The sequence below is a fragment of the Heptranchias perlo genome, chromosome 7, assembly GCF_035084215.1.
Source record: "Heptranchias perlo isolate sHepPer1 chromosome 7, sHepPer1.hap1, whole genome shotgun sequence".
NCBI lineage: Eukaryota > Metazoa > Chordata > Chondrichthyes > Hexanchiformes > Hexanchidae > Heptranchias > Heptranchias perlo.
In genome coordinates this window covers 86,392,827-86,415,601 of record NC_090331.1, presented here as the reverse complement: position 1 = coordinate 86,415,601, position 22,775 = coordinate 86,392,827, and the positions used below count along the sequence as shown (strand labels likewise).

Genomic DNA, 22,775 nt, shown 5'->3' with positions numbered 1-22,775 from the left:
TGTGGCAAATACACACATTACGATGCAATAGTGGGTGTTTAAGAGCTGCTATTCATTGAATCTTACAGGACGGAAAGAGGCCATTCAGCCCATTGTGCCTGTGCCAGCTCTTTGAAAGAGCTATCCAATTAGTCCTAACCCACCCTGCTCTTTCCCTGTAGCGCTACAAATTTTTCCTTTTCAAGTATATACCCAATTCCCTTTTGAAAGTTACTATTGAATCCGCTTCCACCACCTTTCAGGCAGTGCATTCCACATCATAACAATTCACTGCGTAAGATTTCTCCTCATCTCCAGTCTGATTTTTTTGCCAATTATCTTAAAATAAAGTGGGCACCAGGATTTGAACCATGGACCTCTTGATCTGCAGTCAAATTCTCTACCATTGAGAGATGTCCACACTGCTATTGAGACACATTGTGGGGTCAGAGTAAGAATTTCATTCTGAGGATAAGTTGTATTGGGAAACTTGTCCCTGAGAAGCACGAGTACATCCATAAATACGAACAGAGCGGGGTATAAATCCTGTTTGAGTGTCTATTTTTAAATTTATGCACAATGAACAAAACTTTAAACAAGCTTGTCTCGGCCTCATCATACTGTAGAACTAATTACTATAACTCAATTTTCAACTAAATCTAATATACAATTAAGGATGAAATTATCCAAAAAGACTAATCAAAAACAAAAATCAAATTCAGAACAACTTTCTTATCTCAGACAGCAGAAGCGAGCCTTTGGCTCAGTGGTAGCGTTCCCGCCTGAGTCTGAAGGTACAGGATTCGAATCCCGCTCCCTGACAGTCCCAGCAAGCGCAGACCGGAGCTCTGCCTCTGAATTCTGGGGTACTTGCACCCAATGTGGGTGGCTCCCAATCATCGAATAGGCTGTGGGAGCCTATAAAACCCCCTGCCGTTCAGAACTAACCATCCTATCAGCTGGTATAAAGATGGTTACGGCCATGGCAGAAGCATTTATGTCACACTTCATACTATCCCAGACAGTATTCATCAGGGAGCTTTTACGTATAAATAATTCAACACTCTCCCCCCTCCTAGTGTCAGTCAAGTTAATTGAATGCTAAAGATCAATCACGAAATTTCCTGAATAAACTATAACTATAGGATCAACCAGTTTCCCACTGAATTCTGTGACAACATCCACCGAACAAAACTATACCCAGAATACACAGTCCTTCCCTGACACACCCTACCTTTAGTAATACTCCAAAATTTACTGCTCTCACAGCGTAACTGGCTCAGTTCTGGAGTACAATGCTATAAACCACTACAAACATCTCTGCATATGGAATGCATTCCTGAATTTCTAAAGGAAACAGATCATGTATATTGTCCGGTTCCCATCCCCACTCAAAGCTTAATTTTATTAACAAATTTCTTTCCTTAAAGTTCCTCTGGGTAATGATTTGATTTATACGTAACTGCAAGGCCTTATGAATGTCACAATACTGTAATGTTGTCTACTATAAACTACTACTGAGCACACACTCTCCCCATAGCAATAACTCGTTTGCTAATACAATCAAGCCTTTCTTTAAAAATATAAAGATTATATATATATATATATATATATATATATGTTTATGTTCTCAATTTAAATAAAGATAAACACTATTTCTGTAATACTACTGACAATTATATATATTTTTTAAAAATCATCTGACGACAAAATTTTGAAATAAATAGCAGTCACTTGGCATAATGCATTACTGTGCCAATATGCTACACCACTGAATGGAAAGGGGTGGGTTCGCATCTGCAATTCAACACACTGAATTCCTGAACTCAACAAGGTACTTCCCTACAGAAGGGGAGAAAGAAAAGCAACTGAGTTAACCTTGGCAGTTTTCATGCACATCTTAGCACCCAGCCATAAAACAGCAAACTTGTCACAGAAGCACCCTTGGATCTGGGCAACAATGCACAGAGACCTGATAAAGACCCTTTTGATTACTTCAACATGGTTTGGCAAAAAAATAACACTTGTCTGTGGAGGGGATTACATAGGTATTTTGGGATCAAGAGGTGGGGGGAGGAGGCAGCAGATATTTGTGGAAAGTAATTCAACAAACACAAACTAAACAATCCAACATATAAAAAAAACTATTGCAGCATACTTACGGTAAAAGAAAGGAATGAACTCCACAGTTAGGCAAGCTGCTTTATACTTCTGTCTGCTCTTCTCCACTGCACTGACTACTTCACTGAAGGAGGACAAAAAGAGTTAATGTTACAATTAGCAAGAAACCCAAAAGGATCCCTGAGGTAACGAATCTCATCTAGGGCAATGATGAAGGTTCTGCAATTGGTCTCAGTATTCCCACATTTAGGAGGTAAAACATGTCAAAATTCGAATTCCTGATTGCTATCCAGAGATTCCTATTGCGAAGTGCATTGATGGACAGGATTGAGCTGAACTGTGGTGCCTCCACCGACAGTCAAACTGTCCAGTTGCTCACCCTCAAAGCATGGTCACTTGGAATGATACTGCCAGGTTTCTGCCACCCGTGGAACCATATCCCAGCCCAAGACACTGCCTGCAGTGCGGGAAGGGAAGATCTGAAAGGGGGGTGGGGAATAATCGATCAAGTAAAGTGCTAAGGCTCCAAAAGCACATTATAATGCCTAAAGGTAAGGTGTGATGTGGAGATTCCGGTGTTGGACTGGGGATGACAATTGTAAACAATTTTACAACACCAAGTTATAGTCCAACAATTTTATTTTTAATCCCACAAGCTTTCGGGGGCTTTCCCCTTCCTCAGGTGGTGTGGACCACCTGAGGAAGGGGAAAGCCCCCGAAAGCTTGTGGGATTAAAAATAAAATTGTTGGACTATAACTTGGTGTTGTAAAATTGTTTATAAAGGGAAGGTGGGGGATATGACTGTAGATTTTAAATCACCAGCCTAAGGCAAAGGAGGATGCTGGATTGCTATTACGAGTCACTAATACAATCAAGGGACACAAATGATGACAAACCACAACAACAAAGCATAAACAATTTACATTATCTTCTGAGCTTTCAAAAATAGTGTGAGTGAATATATTTTATATGAAGTTTTTTGTAATAAATAGCTTCTTCCAAATGCTGTCACACGATGCCAGGTTATTTAGGATGATGAATTACAGAACAAATTAGAATCACAGAATCTTTATACCAGGAGGCGGCTATTCGGTCCATCGTGCTGGTGCCAGCTCGTTGAAAGAGCTATCCAAACAGGATAAAATACTCTTTAGCACAACATTGGCCCAGGATGAGTGGGTTTTCCCATTTACGGTCCCCTATAGGAAAATCACCTTATCTCCCCATGTGGCAAAGTTGCAATTAGAAGGTCAGACCACAGGCAATTATGTACCAGAACTCTCACCCGAACATTGCACGGCATAACTTAGAGGAACTCCAGCATGAAATGTCACGGTCCCACTCCAGTGCGAGAGTTCCATTTCATGCAGTAACCATACTACTACCCAAGGGAGACAACCAATTTGGTGCTAAATTATGGGCTGCTGAGAACTGCTCAACCTCATTTCACCTGGGGTTTTTACTTCTGGCTGAGTGTTTATTTCATCGGCTGGAGTCAGGTTCAAACACGCTGCTAATTAACTGCAGTAGCTAGTCACCAATTTATTTTAAAAGAGATACAGACTAAAAGTTAGGAAAAAGTAGTTTGAAGTCAACAAGAAACAGATTGCAACATTCACTGAAAGACACTCAGCTGCTGATTTCAATTATCGAGAACCATTGAGAAATTATTTTCTCACTTCAAGTCATTGTGCAGAGCTCGAGTTAACAGGCATGAGGAAAAAAATCTTACCATATGTGCAGCAGACACAAGCAGTGATTTAAATTTAATTGGTGAAATATTAGGGCTGACCAAAAGATTGAACAAGTATAGCGCTCAGTCATACAATATACTTTCAGACCAAAAAATAATTCTATTTCTTAAAAATCATAGCCAGATAAGTTGCCTTGCCAGAGTTGCAAGGCTGGGTCTTAATTTGTCAGTATTACTGTTTCCCAAAACACTATTATTTGTGGTTTGTTTTCATGAACAGAGAGGCTCACTCACACTGAGTTACGGCCATTCAGTCTCACCCAGCCCACACTCAACAAAACCACAAAACCAGATCTCTCTGGATCCATCCGCTCTCCTTAGCAACAAAAGCAGATCTCACAGGATCCATCTGCTCTCCTTAGCAATAAAAGCAGATCTCACTGGAGCCATCTGCTCTCTTTAGCAACCAAATCAGATGCCTTTATCATGTCATGTTAGGGATGGGGTTGGAAGAGGGTGCTGACCTTTGAAAATATAAAGAAATTTTAAAACTAAAGTCACAGAGATGCTTAAAGGGCAAGATCGAGTTATCTTCTTTAATTCTAAGCTCAAATGATAATTTACCCACACAGATTATAAGTTTGTGTGACTGCAACACGTACTTATAGAATCATAGAAAGTTTACAGCATGGAAGGAGGCCATTCAGCCCATTGATCCCGCGCCGGCTCTATGCAAGAGCAATCCAGCTAGTCTATCTCCGTAGCCCTGCAAATGTTTTCCTTTCAAGTACTTATCCAGTTCTCTTTTGAAGGCCATAATTGAATCTGCCTCTTCTACTTCTGGACTATAATCACAGGTACTGATGTGAGGTCTGACTTAGTTCAAGAATATACAGGCAACAATTATTCAAAAGACTTACCCGTTGCTTCCAATTTTGCAAATCACTATATGACACCTCAAACAATGAGTGTATTTGGATTATAGACTGCAGATGTGTTCTTGCACCACACACTGTAATTTGACTACCATTGATGCACATAATAAAGACCTTTACACATCTCAAGCACAAATGTTCGACAACATGCAATTTTAATGTGACATCGCTGAATGCCCCAGAACAATTTGCATTTCCTCCCTTTAAGAGTTATAATAAGCAAGGATAACAGTTGATCATTTCTCTTCCCTCCAACAAAATCATTTACAGAGGTAATAATAAACACTGTGCAGCACAATCATAATGCAGAAGGTGAGAAATACATTTTAATCAGACACAAAATTGTCATTTTCAAACCACTTTCCTGCCTTCTCCCACTAAAGCCAATTAAGAGTTTTTGTGACTCAGCTGAAAATTTCACTTCCTAAATTCACTTGCAAAAACCAAGAAGAGCAATTCACACTGGACAATGCTGGGTGGTTGGTATATTTATTCAGACATATTTCAGATCCCACTGAAGGAAATAAGTCAATGAAATCAGCCTAAATCGTCATGGGTGTTGACAGGTTTCACGTGCTTATGCAAGAAACCGTCATAAGAACATAAGAAATAGGAGCAGGAGTAGGCCAATCGGCCCCTCGAGCCTGCTCCGCCATTCAATAAGATCATGGCTGATCTGATCCTAACCTCAAATCTAAATTCATGTCCAATTTCCTGCCCGCTCCCCGTAACCCCTAATTCCCTTTACTTCTAGGAAACTGTCTATTTCTGTTTTAAATTTATTTAATGACGTAGCTTCCACAGCTTCCTGGGACAGCAAATTCCACAGACCTACCACCCTCTGAGTGAAGAAGTTTCTCCTCATCTCAGTTTTGAAAGAGCAGCCCCTTATTCTAAGATTATGCCCCCTAGTTCTAGTTTCACCCATCCTTGGGAACATCCTTAATAAGTCATTGAATCTCGGAAGCTGCACATCTTTCATGTGCAGAAGTTGCCTCTCTCACCATTGCTGCAGAAAGGGCTTTCATTCCTACGTTCAGTTCCGTTTATATCTTTAAGTAACTTAAACATAATGAATTTTAGATGCCATTTTAACCATTTAAGCTTGACCACCACATTTAATCTAATTTCAACCTGTGATAGTACTCATCCATAACTCTGCTGGCCATATCCTAACTCGCACCACATCCCATTCACCCGTCACCCCTGTGCTCGCTGACCTACATTGGCTCCCACTGCACCAACACCTCAAATCTAAAATTCTGATCTTTGTGTTCAAATCCCTCCATGACCTCTCCCCTTCCTAATTCTAGAACCTCCACCAGCCTTACAACCCTCCGACAACTCTACATTCCTCCAATGCTGGCCTCTTGTGCATCTTCGATTTCCTTTGCACTGGCAGCCATGCCATCAGCTGCCTAGGCCTTAAACTCTGGAATTCCCTCCCTAAACCTCTCCGCCTGTCTACCTCTCTCTCCTTTTAAGGCGCTCCTTAAAACCTACCAAGCTTTTGGTCAACTGTCCAAATATCTCCTTGCGTGGCTCGGTGTCAAATTTTGTCTGATGACGCTCCTGTGAAATGCCTTGGGATGTTTTACGACATTAAAGGCACCACATAAATGCTTGAGACATTCACAATCAGTGTGATCTGAAATCAGCATCAGACAATTGTAACACAGCACTTTTGAGTCTGCCCTTGAAGTTTGCCATGGGTGCTGGCAATAGGAAATGCCTGCGGAGCAGTTGTACACCACCACTGTGTGCTCTGCTGATTAGGTTGGGAAGATCATATTATGTAAAAATATTATATAACCACTACTTGGCTTGCTAAGTTGAAAGACCACAAACAAATTTGAAGCACAGTGACCATACCTGATGCGTTTTTATGATGAGGGAGGATTTTGCAAGCCTCTTCATTATGTACACCACTGACTATTGTAACCATTTGAAACACATTATAAGTTGGCATGTAGTTTTGTGTCATCAAAATGTGCACAATCAGATCAAAACTATCTCATTGCTTGAGTTAGTAGTAACATCCATATAGATGGACAATGTACAGACAAGGTCTTCCTACATGTTAATCTAAAATCAATAATTTTTTTATATATAAAATCGAGCTTCCAAAAAAAAATCACTTCCCCAGACACTAGACATAATCTAGCTTAGTTTTGTCTGTTTATTTTGATATCTTAATCCACTCACCCAGCTGCTCTCTGTCTCCAGTTTCGATACGGATCATATAGACTCTCACAGAAGGTAAGCGCATGTCTTGCAAAATCTTCGGCTGCAGTTTGGTCTGCCATTTCTTTCTCTTTGGTCTTGCTTTTTAACTTGTATTAAAAGATTAAAGAAATGTCAAACTCAGCATTTAACCCTGATTTCGGGGAACCTCCAGTCTCATGGGACTGAAGCTTTGTGTTTGTTTTCAGATCTCACACAAACACTGCAATGAATATTCATACTACAGTAAGAAAGTTCATCAATTATCAGCTTTGCTACTAAAACTCTAACCCTAAACTACTAAATTGAGCAAAGACATAGTTTTACATGAAACTTTCGAAGTCTGTGCTCATCCATTTGACCCTATTCTCAACATTTTGAAAACTTTTATTTGTCTGTGTGCTACTATTTCTTACTCCCAGCTGCCATTTTGCAAGCAAGAGCTACTTTTTTGGGGGGTTTTCATTAGCTGAAAAACAGTGCATTTTCCATCCAATGAAAGGCCTAGATTACAAAGATTGACGTGGTCACTGTATAAACCTGATCAGATCAAACTCTGACATGGCAAATCATATTATATAGTTTCCCTGATAACTAAGCAAGTATATCCTGTGAATAGCTGAGCTAGAAAGGCAAGGAGGGTCCAGGATTAATCCTCAGTCAAGGCAGTGATCAGGGTGCTACAATTAGTCTCGGTGTCCCTGGATTAGGCAGTAGAAAATTGGCCATGGATTGGCAGATGAGATTTAGCGCAGGAAAGTGTGAAATGATACATTTTGGTAGGAAGAATGAGGAGAGGCAACATGGACTAAATGGTACAATTTTAAAGGGGTGCAGGAACAGGGAGACCAAGGGGTGCACATACACAAATCTTTGATGATGGCAGGAAAAGTTGAGAAGGCTGTTAAAAAAGCATATGGGATCCTGGGCTTTATTAATAGAGGCACAGAGTACAAGAGCAAGAAACTATGCCTAACCTTTATAAAACACTAGTTAGGCCTCAGCTGGAGTATTGTGTTGAATTCTGGGCACCACACTTTAGGAAGGATGTTAAGCCTTAGAGAGGGTGCAAAAGAGATTTACTGGAATGGTACCAGAGATGAGGGACTTCAGTTATGTGGAAAGACTGGAAAAGTTGGATTTGATAGAGGTGTTCAAAATCATGAAAGGTTTTGATAGGATAAATGAAGAGATACTGTTTCCAGTGGCAGAACTAACTAGAAGACACAGATTTAAGGTGATCAGCAGAAGAGCCAGAGGCGACATGAGGAAACATTTTTTTTTAAACACGAGTTATAATGATCTGGAATGCACTGCCTGAAAGGGTGGTGGAAGCAGATTCAACAGTAACTTTCAAAAGGGAATTGGATATATACTTTAAGGGAAAAAACTATGGGGAAGGAGCAGGGTGATGGGACTAATTGGATAGCTCTTTCAAAGAGCTGGCACAGGCAATATGGGCTGAGTGGCCTCCTTCTGTGCTGCACCTACTATATGATACGATTCCACTTCTCATCAAAACGAAGTGGCCCCTGCTGGAAAGTACACATTCAAGGCTGTCCATTTAGGGCAGGGCCATACTGGATAGGAATGCCCACAATCAAACAGCCTGCTGAGAGCCTGCACATGAATAATGAGTGCTTGGGTGAGATACAAGGGGACAATTGACACCCAGCAAACAGTCAATTCCTTCACAAGAGGTGATGCGGGAAGAAAACTGGTGAAAAGAAAATGCATCAAAACCAAAACCAGACAATGATGGGGTGGGCAAATTTGACCATGCAATGGGAGGGATTAAACAAGACATTGAAATTAACTTAGGTCACCCTAACCTTCCTCTCCACTTCAAGCTTTTGAGTAGATAAAGAATGCCAATATTGAGCTGGTTTTATTCTCCTCCAAATTGTGCTTCTCATTACTATCCCCTGCCACATGCACTATCTGCAGCCAACGGGTTAGATGCGCTTGCATGTATTGCCAGGGTCACTCTGAACATGTCCGCCAGAAGGAACGCAAGAGCGGCCTGAGTGGTCGTACTATCCAATTACTCTTCCCTCGGTGTAGCGATGCTTGTAAACCTCCACTTGGTACCTCCACACAAAAGTGCAGCTGAGATCAAGAATGCGCTCAATAATGGACAAAAACTCCAATAATGGTGCACAGGTCATGAGGTATTGAAGTGCGAACATAAGGTCTCAACAATGGTTAACAGATTCACTACTTGACATAAAGCAGATCTCAAATACAGACTTTTTTTTAAACTCTAACTCCACATTCAAGAATCTGCATCTAATACAAAGGACAAGAGGTAGCTAAAAAAAAATTTGCTTCAGAATGAAGTAAGCATTTTTAGTAATTTAAGGCCCAGTTTCAGCGAGTGTTAAACTTTGCTCTGCAAAAAGGAGGGCTATAGGAACTTTTGCTTCTGACCTGAGGGCACTTAGCTCTCAGACTTCTGTAGTTTCAAGTCCAGTATGTGCTTATTTAATTGAACAAGATAATTCACCTTTCTGTCCCCATCCAATAGGATTTTATAAATCTTAGATGCAATATCTTGTCTTTATTTTCTTTTTAGCATGGTCTGCCTTCCACAATCTTGTGTTAATTTCAGTTCACTCATCAGTTTCCATGTTAAACAATTCTCTCCTTGCCATATTTGCCTACTGACCTTTGAGTCTCCCACAGAATTTTTTAAACTGTGTGTATTCTCGCATATCTTCTAATTTTTGCCTGTCTATTGTAAAGTCTAACAGAAGTGGAACATTAATAAAAAAGTTTCAGTCTGTGGCAAACTAAACTAAAATGTTACCTTGTTAATAAATTACACCTTTGTCTCTATATACAAAGAGGTGCCTTGTTGTAGAGTGATGCTGTTTTCAGCCTAGAATTAATAGTGAAAAGGCTGTAAGGTAAGCCATTTATCATCAATTACCTGCTGAATGTAGACCGTAGTCATAGTAATAACATGATTAATGTAGGAGCAGGTTCCAATCTCCTCGACGTTAGCCAGATTCCTGGGAAACAAAGCAAATGATCCAATTTATAATTAACACTGTTCTGAGAAAACTCAAAAAAATGAAGAAAAATCAATCAAAAACTGCCCATTAACAACAGAAACTAAGCCTAAAGACTAAATTATTGGATTAGCCAATGGCTTAATTAGTTTATCCAGTAGGTAGCTGGAGCCATACAGATTAATAAACACCCGGCAACACCTAGAATTTAAAATTCTCATCCTCATGTTCAAATACCTCCATGGCTTCACCCCTCCCTATCTGTAACCTTTTCCAGCTCGGCAACCCTCAGAGATCTTGGCACTCCTCCAATTCTGGCCTCTTGTTCATCCCCAATTTCCTTCGCCCCACCATTGGCGGCCATGCCTTCAGCTGCCTAGGCCCTAGGCTCTGGAATTCTCTCCCTAAATCTCTCTACCTCTCTCTCTCCTCCTTTAAGATGCACCTTAAAGCCTACCTCTGAGCAAGATTTTGGTCACCCCGTCCTAACATGTGGCTCGGTGTCAAATTTTGTCTGATAACGCTCCTGTGAAGCGCCTTGGGATGTTTTACTACATTAAAAGGCCATGATGTGGAGATGCCGGTGATGGACTGGGGTTGACAAATGTAAGGAATCTTACAACACCAGGTTATAGTCCAACTGTTTTATTTGAAAATCACAAGCTTTCGGAGGCTTTCTCCTTCATCACCTGACGAAGGAGAAAGCCTTCGAAAGCTTGTGATTTTCAAATAAAACAGTTGGACTATAACCTGGTGTTGTAAGATTCCTTGCATACATTAAAAGGCACTACATAAGTGCAAGCTGTTGTTGTAGTAGGAAGATCCCTGGTTCGATGTGCGCTGAGTTAGCCAATATCAGCCAGGCCAGTGATAGGGAGACTACAATTGTCATGCTAATGGGTTGGGAAGGGGAGAAGAAAAATAAAAGAAAATAGCCAGGTTCCTGACTGCTGTGCAATTAGCCTTTCCCTCTAAGTGTCCATGTGTAGGCACTGGTTGAGGACAGAATCAAGCTCAGCTGCGATGCCCCCACAGTCAAGCAGACTGTCAACACTCAGTCATGTTCATCAATGAGTAAAACCCACAGGAGAACTCAGCAAAGTGCAAATGACAACAGTGCAACTGTATCCCAGAAACAAGCTAACACTATGGGAGGAGGAAAAAAAAACTTTTCATTCACCATCATTTATATCTACTGTACTATAAAACTGTCCATTGGGATATTCTACTTTAAGGGCAACGGTATCATTCAACAGGTACATGGTATTCTTAGTTGTCTTTCTGCAGTCTCTTCCTAGTCGATATATTACCCCTTACACATAATACAGTAACTATACCTGCAGATGATGATGAGGAATTTGACCAGAATGAGTGCCAGCGCTTGCTGTTCATCCTCTAGCCCATCTGACAGTTTCTGCATACACTGCAATTGTTGCTGTCTCAGGACCTGCAGAATGTTATCAGGCAACAAGGATAATCCTGGTGGGACTTCATCCAATCTAAGGGAATAAAAATAAATACATGATTAGAAAGTTATACACCAGTGCACAAACATTTCTGCAAATACCACGGACAAACCAAGTTTATGAACTGCCCAACAATTATAACTTGAAATAAAATCAGAAATTCAGTTGTAACTCTTTTCCTTTAGGAATGATAACTTAATGTGCCACATTAGCAACAAGTTTTTGGAGCGCCAACTCACTGCATAGTGGTTGCAGAGATGACGGGCGTAAACATACACTGGTTTGATCACTGTTCTGCCGAACTGCTGATGTCACCATGCTACCACGGAGGGCAACCATGGAGGGCAGACACTGCAGGACCAGATATCAACCCAGTTACAGACAATGCAGGACCAGAAAAGCGATTTAATATCTCTTCAAAAAAATGAAGGGGGGGGGGTGGGAAGGGAAGCATGTAATTAAACATTTCTTGTTTTAAGCTTTAAATGTTGTCTTTTTAGACCTTAAGAAAGAACTTGTATTTATATAGCACCTTTCACTACCTCAGGTCGTCCTAAAGCACTTTACAGCCAATGAAGTACTTTTGAAGCCAATTTGCACACAGCAAGGTCCCACATGCAGCAATGTGATAATGACCAGATAATCTGTTTTAGGTTGAGAGATGAATGTTGGCCAGGACACCAGGGAGAACTCTCCCGCTCATCTTCGAGTAGTGCCTTGGGATCTTTTACATCCACCTGAGACGGCACCTCAGACAGCGTCGCCCTCTGTATGGCACTGGAATGTCAGCATGGATAATGTGCTTAAGTCTCTGGAGTGGAACTTGAGCCCAAAACCTTCTAACTCAGAGTCAAGTGTGCTACCAACTGAGCCACAGCTGACACCTAAAACTTTCTAAACCTAAACCAATTAACTTTCATTAATGCCATTTAGCAGATTAATTTCAAGAACTAGACTAGGTGGGGCTGCTGCGTAAACACACAAGGCAACAGCGGTGAACACGCTGTTCCTCACTGCCACCAGCTACCCACAGTTAACGCCTGTCACTGATGGCAAATAACATGGTGGAGTGGCAGAGACACAAGAAATCTGCTGGTGCAACCATGCTGCAGGCTTTTATTTTAATTGAACATTTTTCACATCACAATTTTGTTGATCTGCCAAAAAACATATCTGCTGCTTTGCCCTCCTGTGAACCAAGGTGCCCTGGATTGTCAAAGCTTTTACAATATGTGACAGTTTGTTACAATTTTTTTCAAAATTATGAGGGATTTTGATGGAGTAAATAAGGAGAAACTGTTTCCACTGGCAGGAACGTCGGTAACCAGAGGACACATATTTAATGTCACTGGCAAAAGAACCAGACGGAGAGATGAGGAGAAGTTTTTTTTTTACGCAGCAAGTTGTTATGAACTGGAATGCACAGCCTGAAAGGGTGGGGGATGCAGATTCAAAATGATTGGAGGAAAATGTTTCACATGTAGAAGTTCACCAAACGCCTTCTGAAAATCCAGAAGGCTTAGATAACCCATTGCTGATTTAGTTACCTCCTTAAAGAATTCCAGGAAATTTGTGAAGCATGACATTTCTTCTAAAACCATTTTGGCTACTTATAGCCTCCACATTTTTTTGACAAAGGCTGATAGTTTAATATTAGTTAGCAGGGGAAAATTACTTGAATGCATTTCATTGATTTATGATTCCCCATTTCATATCTATTCCTTTTTTGTGAGTATTTTGGATTGTAGAAGTTTGATCTTCCACAAACAGGGCAATGTTGTCATTGCAGAAAGCAAGGTATTTGCAAAAAGCAAGGTTTTGCAGGACACACCCAGCATTCATGCATTGGGATCTCACTAAAGAAAGTGTTCTAACCCAGAAAAAGTTCTTAAATTGAAGTTTAACATGTAACATATTTCCAGGCTGTAATCAACACTGCATACCCTGAAGAGTCTGCCTCAAACTGAAAGAACGTTCAACAAGCCATAAACTACAGCAGAAACTGTGCATTAAACCTTCCTTTTTCATTATGAGGATATTTTTTGAGTAAGTTTCAGTCTCCTGTAATTTGTATACTCCTCTTCTTCGCCCATCTGGCCAGGCATCTCTTCAACCAAGAGGACAGACACAAAACCAGCTCCCAGATACAATTCCAAAACAATCCCCTTTGACTATGGGAAACGTTCTGGGCTAAACTGTTCCTGATTTTCCTTCCTTCCTGCTCAGCAGAAATAGCTCAGCACAGCTCAGATCAGGAACCGAGTGGAGTAGGACTCGAACTAGTTTCTGTCCCAACTAAAACAATTTATTACAAATAAGTTAGCAATTCAAAACTGAAGTGATAATGCACCAAAATACTCACCGCATTATGATAGCTGGTTATAGGGAAATAGCACCAATATATATTACAAAATATACACTAAACAGTGAATCTGTCATTTAAATATAAAAGCAAATTCAAGTCACACACTATCAGGTGAGACAAGAGTCAATCTGCCCAGACCACACTAAACACCACAGCTCAAGCAACCTGTGAAAGTCATCACCAACCCACTATCATATTACTGGTCAGAACTCATCTTAAACTACTTGTTAATTTATATAAATTATGCTATTATTAGGTTTGGGTAGTTATGGTGCTACGAGGTTTATTGATATCTGTACAACACATTTGGAGTCTTTTTATGTGAAGGATTGCCTCAAAACAAGAATTATATATTTTGTTTTCTTGCACTTGTTCTGAAAAAAAGACAGGGTGGATCTGTGTGGTTTGAAGAATGAATTCCAATGGTGTTGATGGCAGCTAATTCAGAGAATCATACAGCACAGAAGGAGGCCATTTAACCCATCGTATCTGTGCCAGATCTTTGAAAGCTATCAATTGCTCTCATTCCCCTGCAAATTTTTCCTTTTTAAGTATTTATCCAATTCCCTTTTGAAAGTTACTATTGAATCTGCTTCCTCCATCTTTTCAGGCAGTGCATTCCAGATCATAACTCGCTGAGTAAAAAAAATCTCATCGCCCCTGGATTTTTTTGCCAATTATTTTAAATCTATGACCTCAGGTTACCGACCTCCCTGCCAATGGAAACAGTTACTCCCTAGCTACTCTATCAAAACCCCTCACAATTTTGAATACCTCCATTAAATCTCCCCTTAACTTTCTTTGCGCTAAAGAGAACAATCCCAGCTCCTCTCGTCTCTTCACATAACCGATCTACCGCATCCCTGGTACCATTCTGGTAAATCTCCTCTGCGCCCTCTCCAAGGCCATGACATTCTTTCTAAAGTGTGGTGCCCAGAATTGGACACAATACTCCAGCTGATACTCTAATTAAGGCATACTTCAAACAAATCATGTGTCATCATGTACCTGTCAAAATGAAGCAATAGGAAGTTTGACTTCACAGTTCTAAAGCAGAGAAATATGGTGTCTTGAATATTTAAAACTGCAACACATACTTGGTATTTGGATTTTATATTGAAAACAGCTTAGGCTTTGCTCTTGCAGCTTGTTGCATCATCTGAACTATTCAAGTATACAGGCCTTAGGCCAGCTGTTCAGAGAGACGTGTCTGAATCCATGGCCATCTGGCTGAAAGGCAGAAAATCTGCCAGAATCTTTAAAATTACCACTGTTGACTACATGTCACTATAAATAGAATGTGGTTTCACTAGTAACCTAAAGTATATTTTTGTACCCTTGGTCAGTGGCAATAGGTGGGTCCAATACAGCAGTTAGAAAGTAATACTGATTCTGAAAGATCGTTCATTACATCTGTGGTTTTATTAACTACTGAAAGTATATTTTCTCCTTTTCCTTTCTCCTCTTGCAAGAGTATGGTTCAACAGGCAGCAATCATCTTCCAGTATCTTACCTAAGTGGCCTCTATTCACATTAACCCCGACAGTGAGTGCCAGTAGGCTCTTCAACTACAGGGACATCACAACGAGCCTGATCCTGCTCTCCCCTAACATCCACACAATGCACACCTGCAGTATGATCCACAAAAGCAAGAGCCCAGCCCCATTTTCTTCTTCCTAACTCAAGGTCACTGAGGCTAATCATACTGCCCCTAAAGCTGTCCTCGCTAAAATTAACCAACTCATTACAGACTGGGAATTAAGCCTTGGATCTTCCTGGTCTCTGGCTCAGCTACTCACTGGATTAAACTCGCTGAGCTATCGGGGAACTTATGAGGAGGATTTTAACACCAAGATGTAAAAGGAAACATCACACAAGGAATCGCTATGGCTTCCCTTTAGTCCAATCTTTCATTAATTCAGATTTTCTGCATAGAGCAACTCAATTCCCTAGGGAACAAATTCACCTTGTATACATTGTGTCATTAACTTCACCTTTGCCAGTATCCACACGACACAATTAAGCTATCATTGTAACTTGGACTTAGCAGTACTATTCATAAATATAAAATCTTCTGGGGTTCATTTCTAGAGGACTAGAATTGAAAAGCAGAGAAGTTATATTAAATTTGTGTAGAACCTTGGTTCAACCACGCAGAGTACTGTGAACAGTTCTGGTCTCCAAAAAGAATATAGAGGCATTGGAGAAGGTGCAAAAAAGATTTACAAGGATGGTACCAGAGCTGAGAGGTTATACTCATCAGGAAAGATTGAGCAGCCTGGGACTCTTTTTCTCTAGAAGAGGTCTTTAAAATTACAATGGCGTTCAATAACGTAGACAAAGGCACTTGTGGGGGGAGTCCAAAAACTAGGGGCTATAAATATAAGATAATCATTAATAAATCCAATAAGGAATTCAGGAGAAACTTCTTCACTCAGAGTGGTGAGAATGTGGAACTTGCTACCACATGGAGTAGTTGAGGCAAATAGCATAGATGCATTTAAGGGAAAGTACATGAGCGAGAAAGGAATAGAAGGTTATGCTGATGGGGTTAGATGAAGTAGGAGGGAGGATGCTCCTGTGGAGCATAAACACCAGCATAGAACAGTTGGGCCAAATGGCCTGTTTCTATTCTGTAAATTCTATGTAATCCCTACCAGCTTCCACCCGCCTCCCCCCAACAATCAAAGCGAATTATTGTGAAGGGAGAATATTTTCACTGTATAAGTACTTCCTCCTTCACTTATTATACCCATGTTATTTAAGACTTTTCCCATCTGGCAATCCCACAGAAACCCAGTATTTTGATTCTAACCCCTGCAAAGGTATCTATTGACGTCTGCACGCATTCTGCCAGCAAGTGGTTCTACAGAGTGGGTGGGAATCTGCACTCTCTTTAGTTATGGATGCCAATCTAAATCTTGATTTTTTTTTAAATTTAGTACCAATTGGGGTACTGTTTATACTGAGCTCAAACTGAACAGGGAGGGAAAAAAAGCACATTTGGATAGCTGAGCAACTTTGCTAGTCCAAACTGAAAATAGCAGCACTCCTTGAAGCTGCAAGAACAGGCTTCATTTTTTGTTTCTGGCTGGGAAAGTTTTGCAGTATGTCACAGAACCAGTCCCAATCCATTTATCAAAGTATGTGAGCAAAATGAATATTTACATTGTTTGCAACTACCTAACTAAACAGAATACTAAATATACCTTGCTGTATAATCTCTATCCCAAGTGAGCTGACCCGAATTCTCAGGCACTCGTATGCTCTTCCACAAAGTGGCAGGATGTGGGACTGTCCCTGTAATTTCTCAATCATACTGACAGTGGATGGCACTGAGCTGATCTCACCATTCCTCTATAGATAGTGAGGCAAAATTATCCATTAGAGGGCAATCATCCAGGACATTTGCAAACACCTGCTAAGTTTTCTGAAGAACCACACTGCAAGAGGCACAGTTCGTCAACCCTCTCTGGTGAGAAATTTGGGTGGGGGGGGGGGTGGGGGGGGGGGGGGGGGAGTGAAAAATAATATAGAGGAAACCAGACAGAAGAGACCATGAGAATCAGGGGGGAGATAAGCAGACATTTTTTTTTAAACACAGCGAGTCCACATCTGGAATGCACTGCCTGAAAGGGTGGTGGAAGCAGATTCAATAATAACTTTCGAAGGGGAATTGGATATATACTTGAAAAGGAAAAATTTGTAGGTCTATGAGGAAAAAGCAGGGAAGTGCGTCTAATTGGATAGCTCTTTTAAAGAGCCGGCACAGGCACAATTGGCTGAATGGCCTCCTTCTGTGCTGTATGATTCTATGAAAAAAACGGTTTGACAAATTACTACTGATACTAATGGGTGGATAGATTGTGACTCGACAAAATCATTTCCCACTCTTCCCCCTCCCCGGCAGGGATGATTACGATTATGTATACGAGCCGTACTCAAACCCTGGCAAGTCATTCTCCCCTTCAAACAACTGGTTGTCGTGGTCTTCTCCACCACACTTCTGCACAATGACACAAACCTTGCTCACTCAGGGCTGAGTGGAATCACAATTACCCATGCTACCATTATTCATAATAATTACTCTCGGGAGTCAAACCAGCGATGGTTGGGACTGCCAGCAGTCAGGTGAGTAACCTTCTGATGAAGGTGAATCATCTGCCCATTTACAAGTGTTGAGTCCATGAATCCAAAAGTTGAAATGGGGTTTCAGATTAAACATTTGCTGCTAGTCTGTTGCTACATTGGGGTCAAAAGATTAAATCCAGAATTTTAAAAAAATTTGTATACGTTAATGATGATAATATTGTTGAATGCTGGATTCCAATGCTCAACAATCACCAATCATTCTGGAAGCATCTAGTCATGATGCTCCAACCATCATAGGCTTGATGGACCAGCTGGTCTTTTCCTGCCCGTCAATTTTGTATGTTCATATAAAGCCAAACCCAAGGTAAAGTTAGTCATTTTAGCTAACCTAGAGAAGAGCTGACCCTAGCCAGATCAGACTGCAGTGTCCCTTCATTCCCACTGATCACTGCCTCATGCTGCAGATTCATGAGACAGCTGATGTTCCATTTCATGCTATCCCTCACCATCTTACTGAAATGTCCCTACTTAAAACCACCAAAAGTCAAAGGAAAACTAAAATCAGTGCGGAGTCCCATAGTTTGACACAATACACAACATTTTTACACCTCTCAAAATTAATTACTACTAAATTGCCAGCAGCATTAATAGTTCTGCAAAGTTCCTGTTCAAGCATCATGTGTTTTCCTTAATTTCAGTAGGATTAAACTTTTTGAAACTATTTGAAACCTGCGTAACATACCTTGTGGGAGGTTTTTCAAAATCAACGTCAAGAAACTTTTCATATGTTGCAACAAAGCTCTCTAGCCACAGCTTAAGATAGTCTGGGTCCTTCTGTAACCAGAAAAAATATACAAGCAAAGCATGAATTCAATTTTTTTTTTCCATTCAAACAATTACAGTACATATTCAAACTGCATTAATTTACCAAATGTCACACACAGGCATAAAAAATGCCAGATCTGGCACCAGACCTACACTTCTCTTACTTTGTTTTCCTCCAAATCCACATAAGGTCTTCAGGGGATTTGATACGTATGTACAATTCCTAAGCTTCATTTCATCCTCTACTTACTGGGAGACGGTTTACTTTACACAGACTCAAGTTCTAAGAAATATTACAAATTGTTTGGAAAGATGCACTTCCAACTTTGGACTGACCATCGCACTGGTGAATAGATGCCTGGCGTCACTGTGCTGCTCAATAAGTAAGTATACAACTCCATTAAAGGCTGGAAGAATCATGGCATGGGCAGCCTCATGATGTACCAGTAAACCACTTATCACACCAAACAAGCAAAACCCAACAAGTGGGGATTTTGGAAGATAACACAAGAGCTGTCAGGAAACACCTAGTCTGCTGCGTTTTCTAAAATCAGAACTTAACGTGGTGTCTAAATCTATTTTGGATTCCAACTTTAAGATTTGCAAGTTTAACCAGCCGAGCTGTACACAAGCATGACTTAAAGGAACACATAAAAAGTAGTGATAGGATTTAAATGCAAGGGCTAATTTTATATCAATGTTTCCAATATTGTAGCCACAGTATCCAAAGGGACTTTGTCAATATTTTCAGATTTCAGAATGTGCCAGGCTTTTTTATTCTTGGTCAAAGTCAAATTTGGTTCCAATCATATTGAAATTTAATGTGTCACAGCGATTTTGATGTAATTTTTTTTTTTAAAAAAGGAACAAACTCCACCTGGGTCAGATATTCTAGGAGATTTATCTTCATCTTTATTTTTTCACTTGTTCTCCAATTCAGAAATGCTGACTACTGATGTACAATAAAACAAACTTATTTGTATTGAAGGGAATTTTACAAACTGTAACCCAATGCTTAATAAAAGGAGCAAAAGAGAGTTCAACAAGAGAAATAATTTATACTGAACCATCCTATTGCACTGTCACACAATCCTTGGTAGTAAGTTAACTGCTGACCTTTAAACTCTCTGACATGCAGCATCATTCCCAGTACATAGAATCATACAGCACAGAAGGCGGCCATTCGGCCCATCGTACCTACACCGGTTCTTTGAAAGAGCTATCCAATTAGTCCCAATCCCCTGCTCTTTCCCCATGGCCCTGTAAATGTTTCCTTTTCAAGCATTTATCCAATTCCCTTTTGAAAGTTACTACTGAATCTGCTTCCGCCGCACTTTCAGGGCGTGCATTCCAGATCATAACTTGCTGCATAAAAAATTTCTCCTCATATTTCAACAATTACTCAAAATAGTTTTTCTTTCAAGAAGTTCAATTTCCCAATAGTTGCTCAAAATCTTGTCACTTCTGTATCCTTATGGACCATTTTTTTAAAAAAGCGATTAGATTTTTAAAAAAAACACATTTGGTGGAAAAGAGGTTTGAAACTGTAATTTCATATCAGGGTTTATAAACATCATCCAGACCTACTGACTAGAATAAAATTTATAATGACTTCCAAGTAAACTCGTCTCGGTATACAACTTTAAACCCCTTAAATTCATATTCCTTCTCCTCCCTGGGAATTAAGGGTTACGGGGAGCGGGCAGGAAATTGGACATGAATTTAGATTTGAGGTTAGGATCAGATCAGCCATGATCTTATTGAATGGCGGAGCAGGCTCGAGGGGCCGATTGGCCTACTCCTGCTCCTATTTCTTATGTTCTTATGTTCCCTGCTCTATTGTTTTATTTGTTCATTAACAATTTGCTGATATTTGGTTTTGGTTTTTATCTGAATAATTTACATTCACTAGTCACAAAATGTAGTCCAAAAAGAGCTTAGCAGCTCTATACACACTGTTGCCACCATGCTGCCACCACCGGACAAAACTGAGTAAATATTTAAGCAGCTGGTAGACTTACACTGTTCCTCGGCCTTTTACTATGCAATGTTTATGGATATTGTACAATCAGTATTATAAACTTACGGGAATTAGATAGTATCATTTTATTTTAATAATAAACTTTTTTATGTAACAGGGTAGTTTATCAATGTTGATAGATTTAAAATATGCCACTTTCACTGGCTGGACTCCAGATCAAGAGTTAAATTAGCATTTGCTGAATGTCAAGAATGGAGGCACAGAATGCAGATCCAATTTCTGGAAAATTACAATCATTTGAGAGTTGGGGGGGATGGGGGTGAGGTTAGAAATGATAAAACATTCGATTACAAACTGAATCAAACGGGTAGAACAGTTCATGTACAAAATTACGTGCTAATTCTGGCCTCTTGCGCATCCCCAGTTTTCATCGCTCCACCATTGGCGGCCATGCTTTCAGTTACCTCGGCCCTAAGCTCTGGAATTCCCTCCCTAAATGCGCTCTGCTTCTCGACCTCTCTCTACTCCTTTAAGTCGCTCCTTAAGACCTACCTCTTTGACTAATCTTTTGGTCACCTGTCCTAATACCTTCTTATGTAGCTCGGTGTCAAATTTTATCTAATAACACTCCTGTGAAGCACCTTGGGATGTTTTACTACATTAAAGATGCTATGTAAATATAAGTTGTTGTACTATCCTTCCTTTAAAAGGGATATACAAAGCCAGCACTACACAAATTAGCCAGCACTACACGAATTAGACATCACCACAGAACGGCACCATGACCAGAATGTCAATGAATACAAAAGGGTTCAGCACGAGACTCCATCTGTCACCCGAAGGGTTAATTCATCTCCAGCCACATTTAATAAAAAATATCCTGCAATCTACATGGTGACATCATAGTGGAAAAGTAGACAAAGGAATTCTGTCATGACCAAGCACACAAAGGTTTCAGTCATATCGCAGATGTACCTTTATTCAGTCCCATCGCAGATGTACCTTTATTCAGTCCCCGCCACAATTACGTTATGAATCTGAATGAACCCAACTCATTCAAAATCAATTGGAAGGAAAAGTACAGCAATAGCTTAGCAATAATTATGGTTTCTCTCAACTTTAAAAAAAAACACAGGAAACTAAACAGATAGCAAGAGGTTCTATACATTACTTCCACATAAACAAACTATGGAAACATCAGTCTTCAATCACAAGCAGCTAGGGACCGACATGTCATTTAAAACCTGCTAATAGCAAAGAACAGTCAGTTACTATCTCAGCAACGAGACTGTCACCCATGTGTGTGGAACAAAATGTGGGGCCAAGTCTTGCACCTCAATTGGGATCTTATTGCAACTCTTACAATCACACTGGCCGCTAAAGCACAATTGCAACTTTGCTGTTCCTGATATCTCACGGACCCAAAACTCCAAATGAATACCTTTAAAGATTCTGAGACTACATCTTGTACCAACCAGAAAAACAATCGATGTAAATTATTCCTCAATATATTCGGATTCAGAGTAATGAGGGAAAGTCAAAGACAGGTTTCGATAGATAAACAGAGTTGAGAGCAAAAATTAAATTTTTAGAGAAAGGTGGCAGATGCTGGGGGGGAGGGGGGACGTGGAAGAAGGGGATAATATTGAAGAAAATAATTATAAAAGCTATAGTTGTAGAAAGGAAGCAAAAGGAAGGCTAACCGGGGGTATGAGAGAAGACTGGTGCTTAACATAAAGGGGATTAGCAAGAGCTTTTATAAAGTAAAAGAAAGACTTTCATTTATATAGTGCCTTTCACGACCTGAGGATGTCCCAAAGCACTTTACAGCTAATGAAGTACTTTATTTGAAGTGTAGTCACTGTTGTAATGTAGGGAAACACAGTTTGCACACAGCAAGGTCCCATAAACAGCAAAGTGATAGTGACCAGATGATTTGTAATAATGATGTTGCTTGAGGGATAAATATTGGTCAGGACACCGGGGAGAATTCTCCAGCTCTTCTTCAAAATAGTACCATGGGATTCTTTTACGTCCACCTGAGGGGGCAGACAGGACCTCGGTTTAACGTCTCATTTGA

General features: G+C 40.2%; 1 protein-coding gene across 3 annotated transcripts in view; it reads right to left on the bottom strand.

Moving 5' to 3' along the window:
* Positions 1 to 22,775, bottom strand: part of nbeal1 (neurobeachin-like 1) — a 244,396-nt gene that overhangs the window by 149,014 nt on the left and 72,607 nt on the right. For all 3 annotated transcript variants that reach the window (XM_067988049.1, XM_067988050.1, XM_067988048.1), the window contains exons 2-6: positions 18,632 to 18,723; positions 11,304 to 11,465; positions 9,885 to 9,966; positions 6,935 to 7,062; positions 2,142 to 2,224 (exon numbers count right to left, since the gene is read on the bottom strand). In XM_067988049.1, coding sequence (XP_067844150.1) covers positions 2,142 to 2,224; positions 6,935 to 7,062; positions 9,885 to 9,966; positions 11,304 to 11,465; positions 18,632 to 18,723 — 547 coding nt within the window. The remainder of the gene's footprint in view (positions 1 to 2,141; positions 2,225 to 6,934; positions 7,063 to 9,884; positions 9,967 to 11,303; positions 11,466 to 18,631; positions 18,724 to 22,775) is intronic.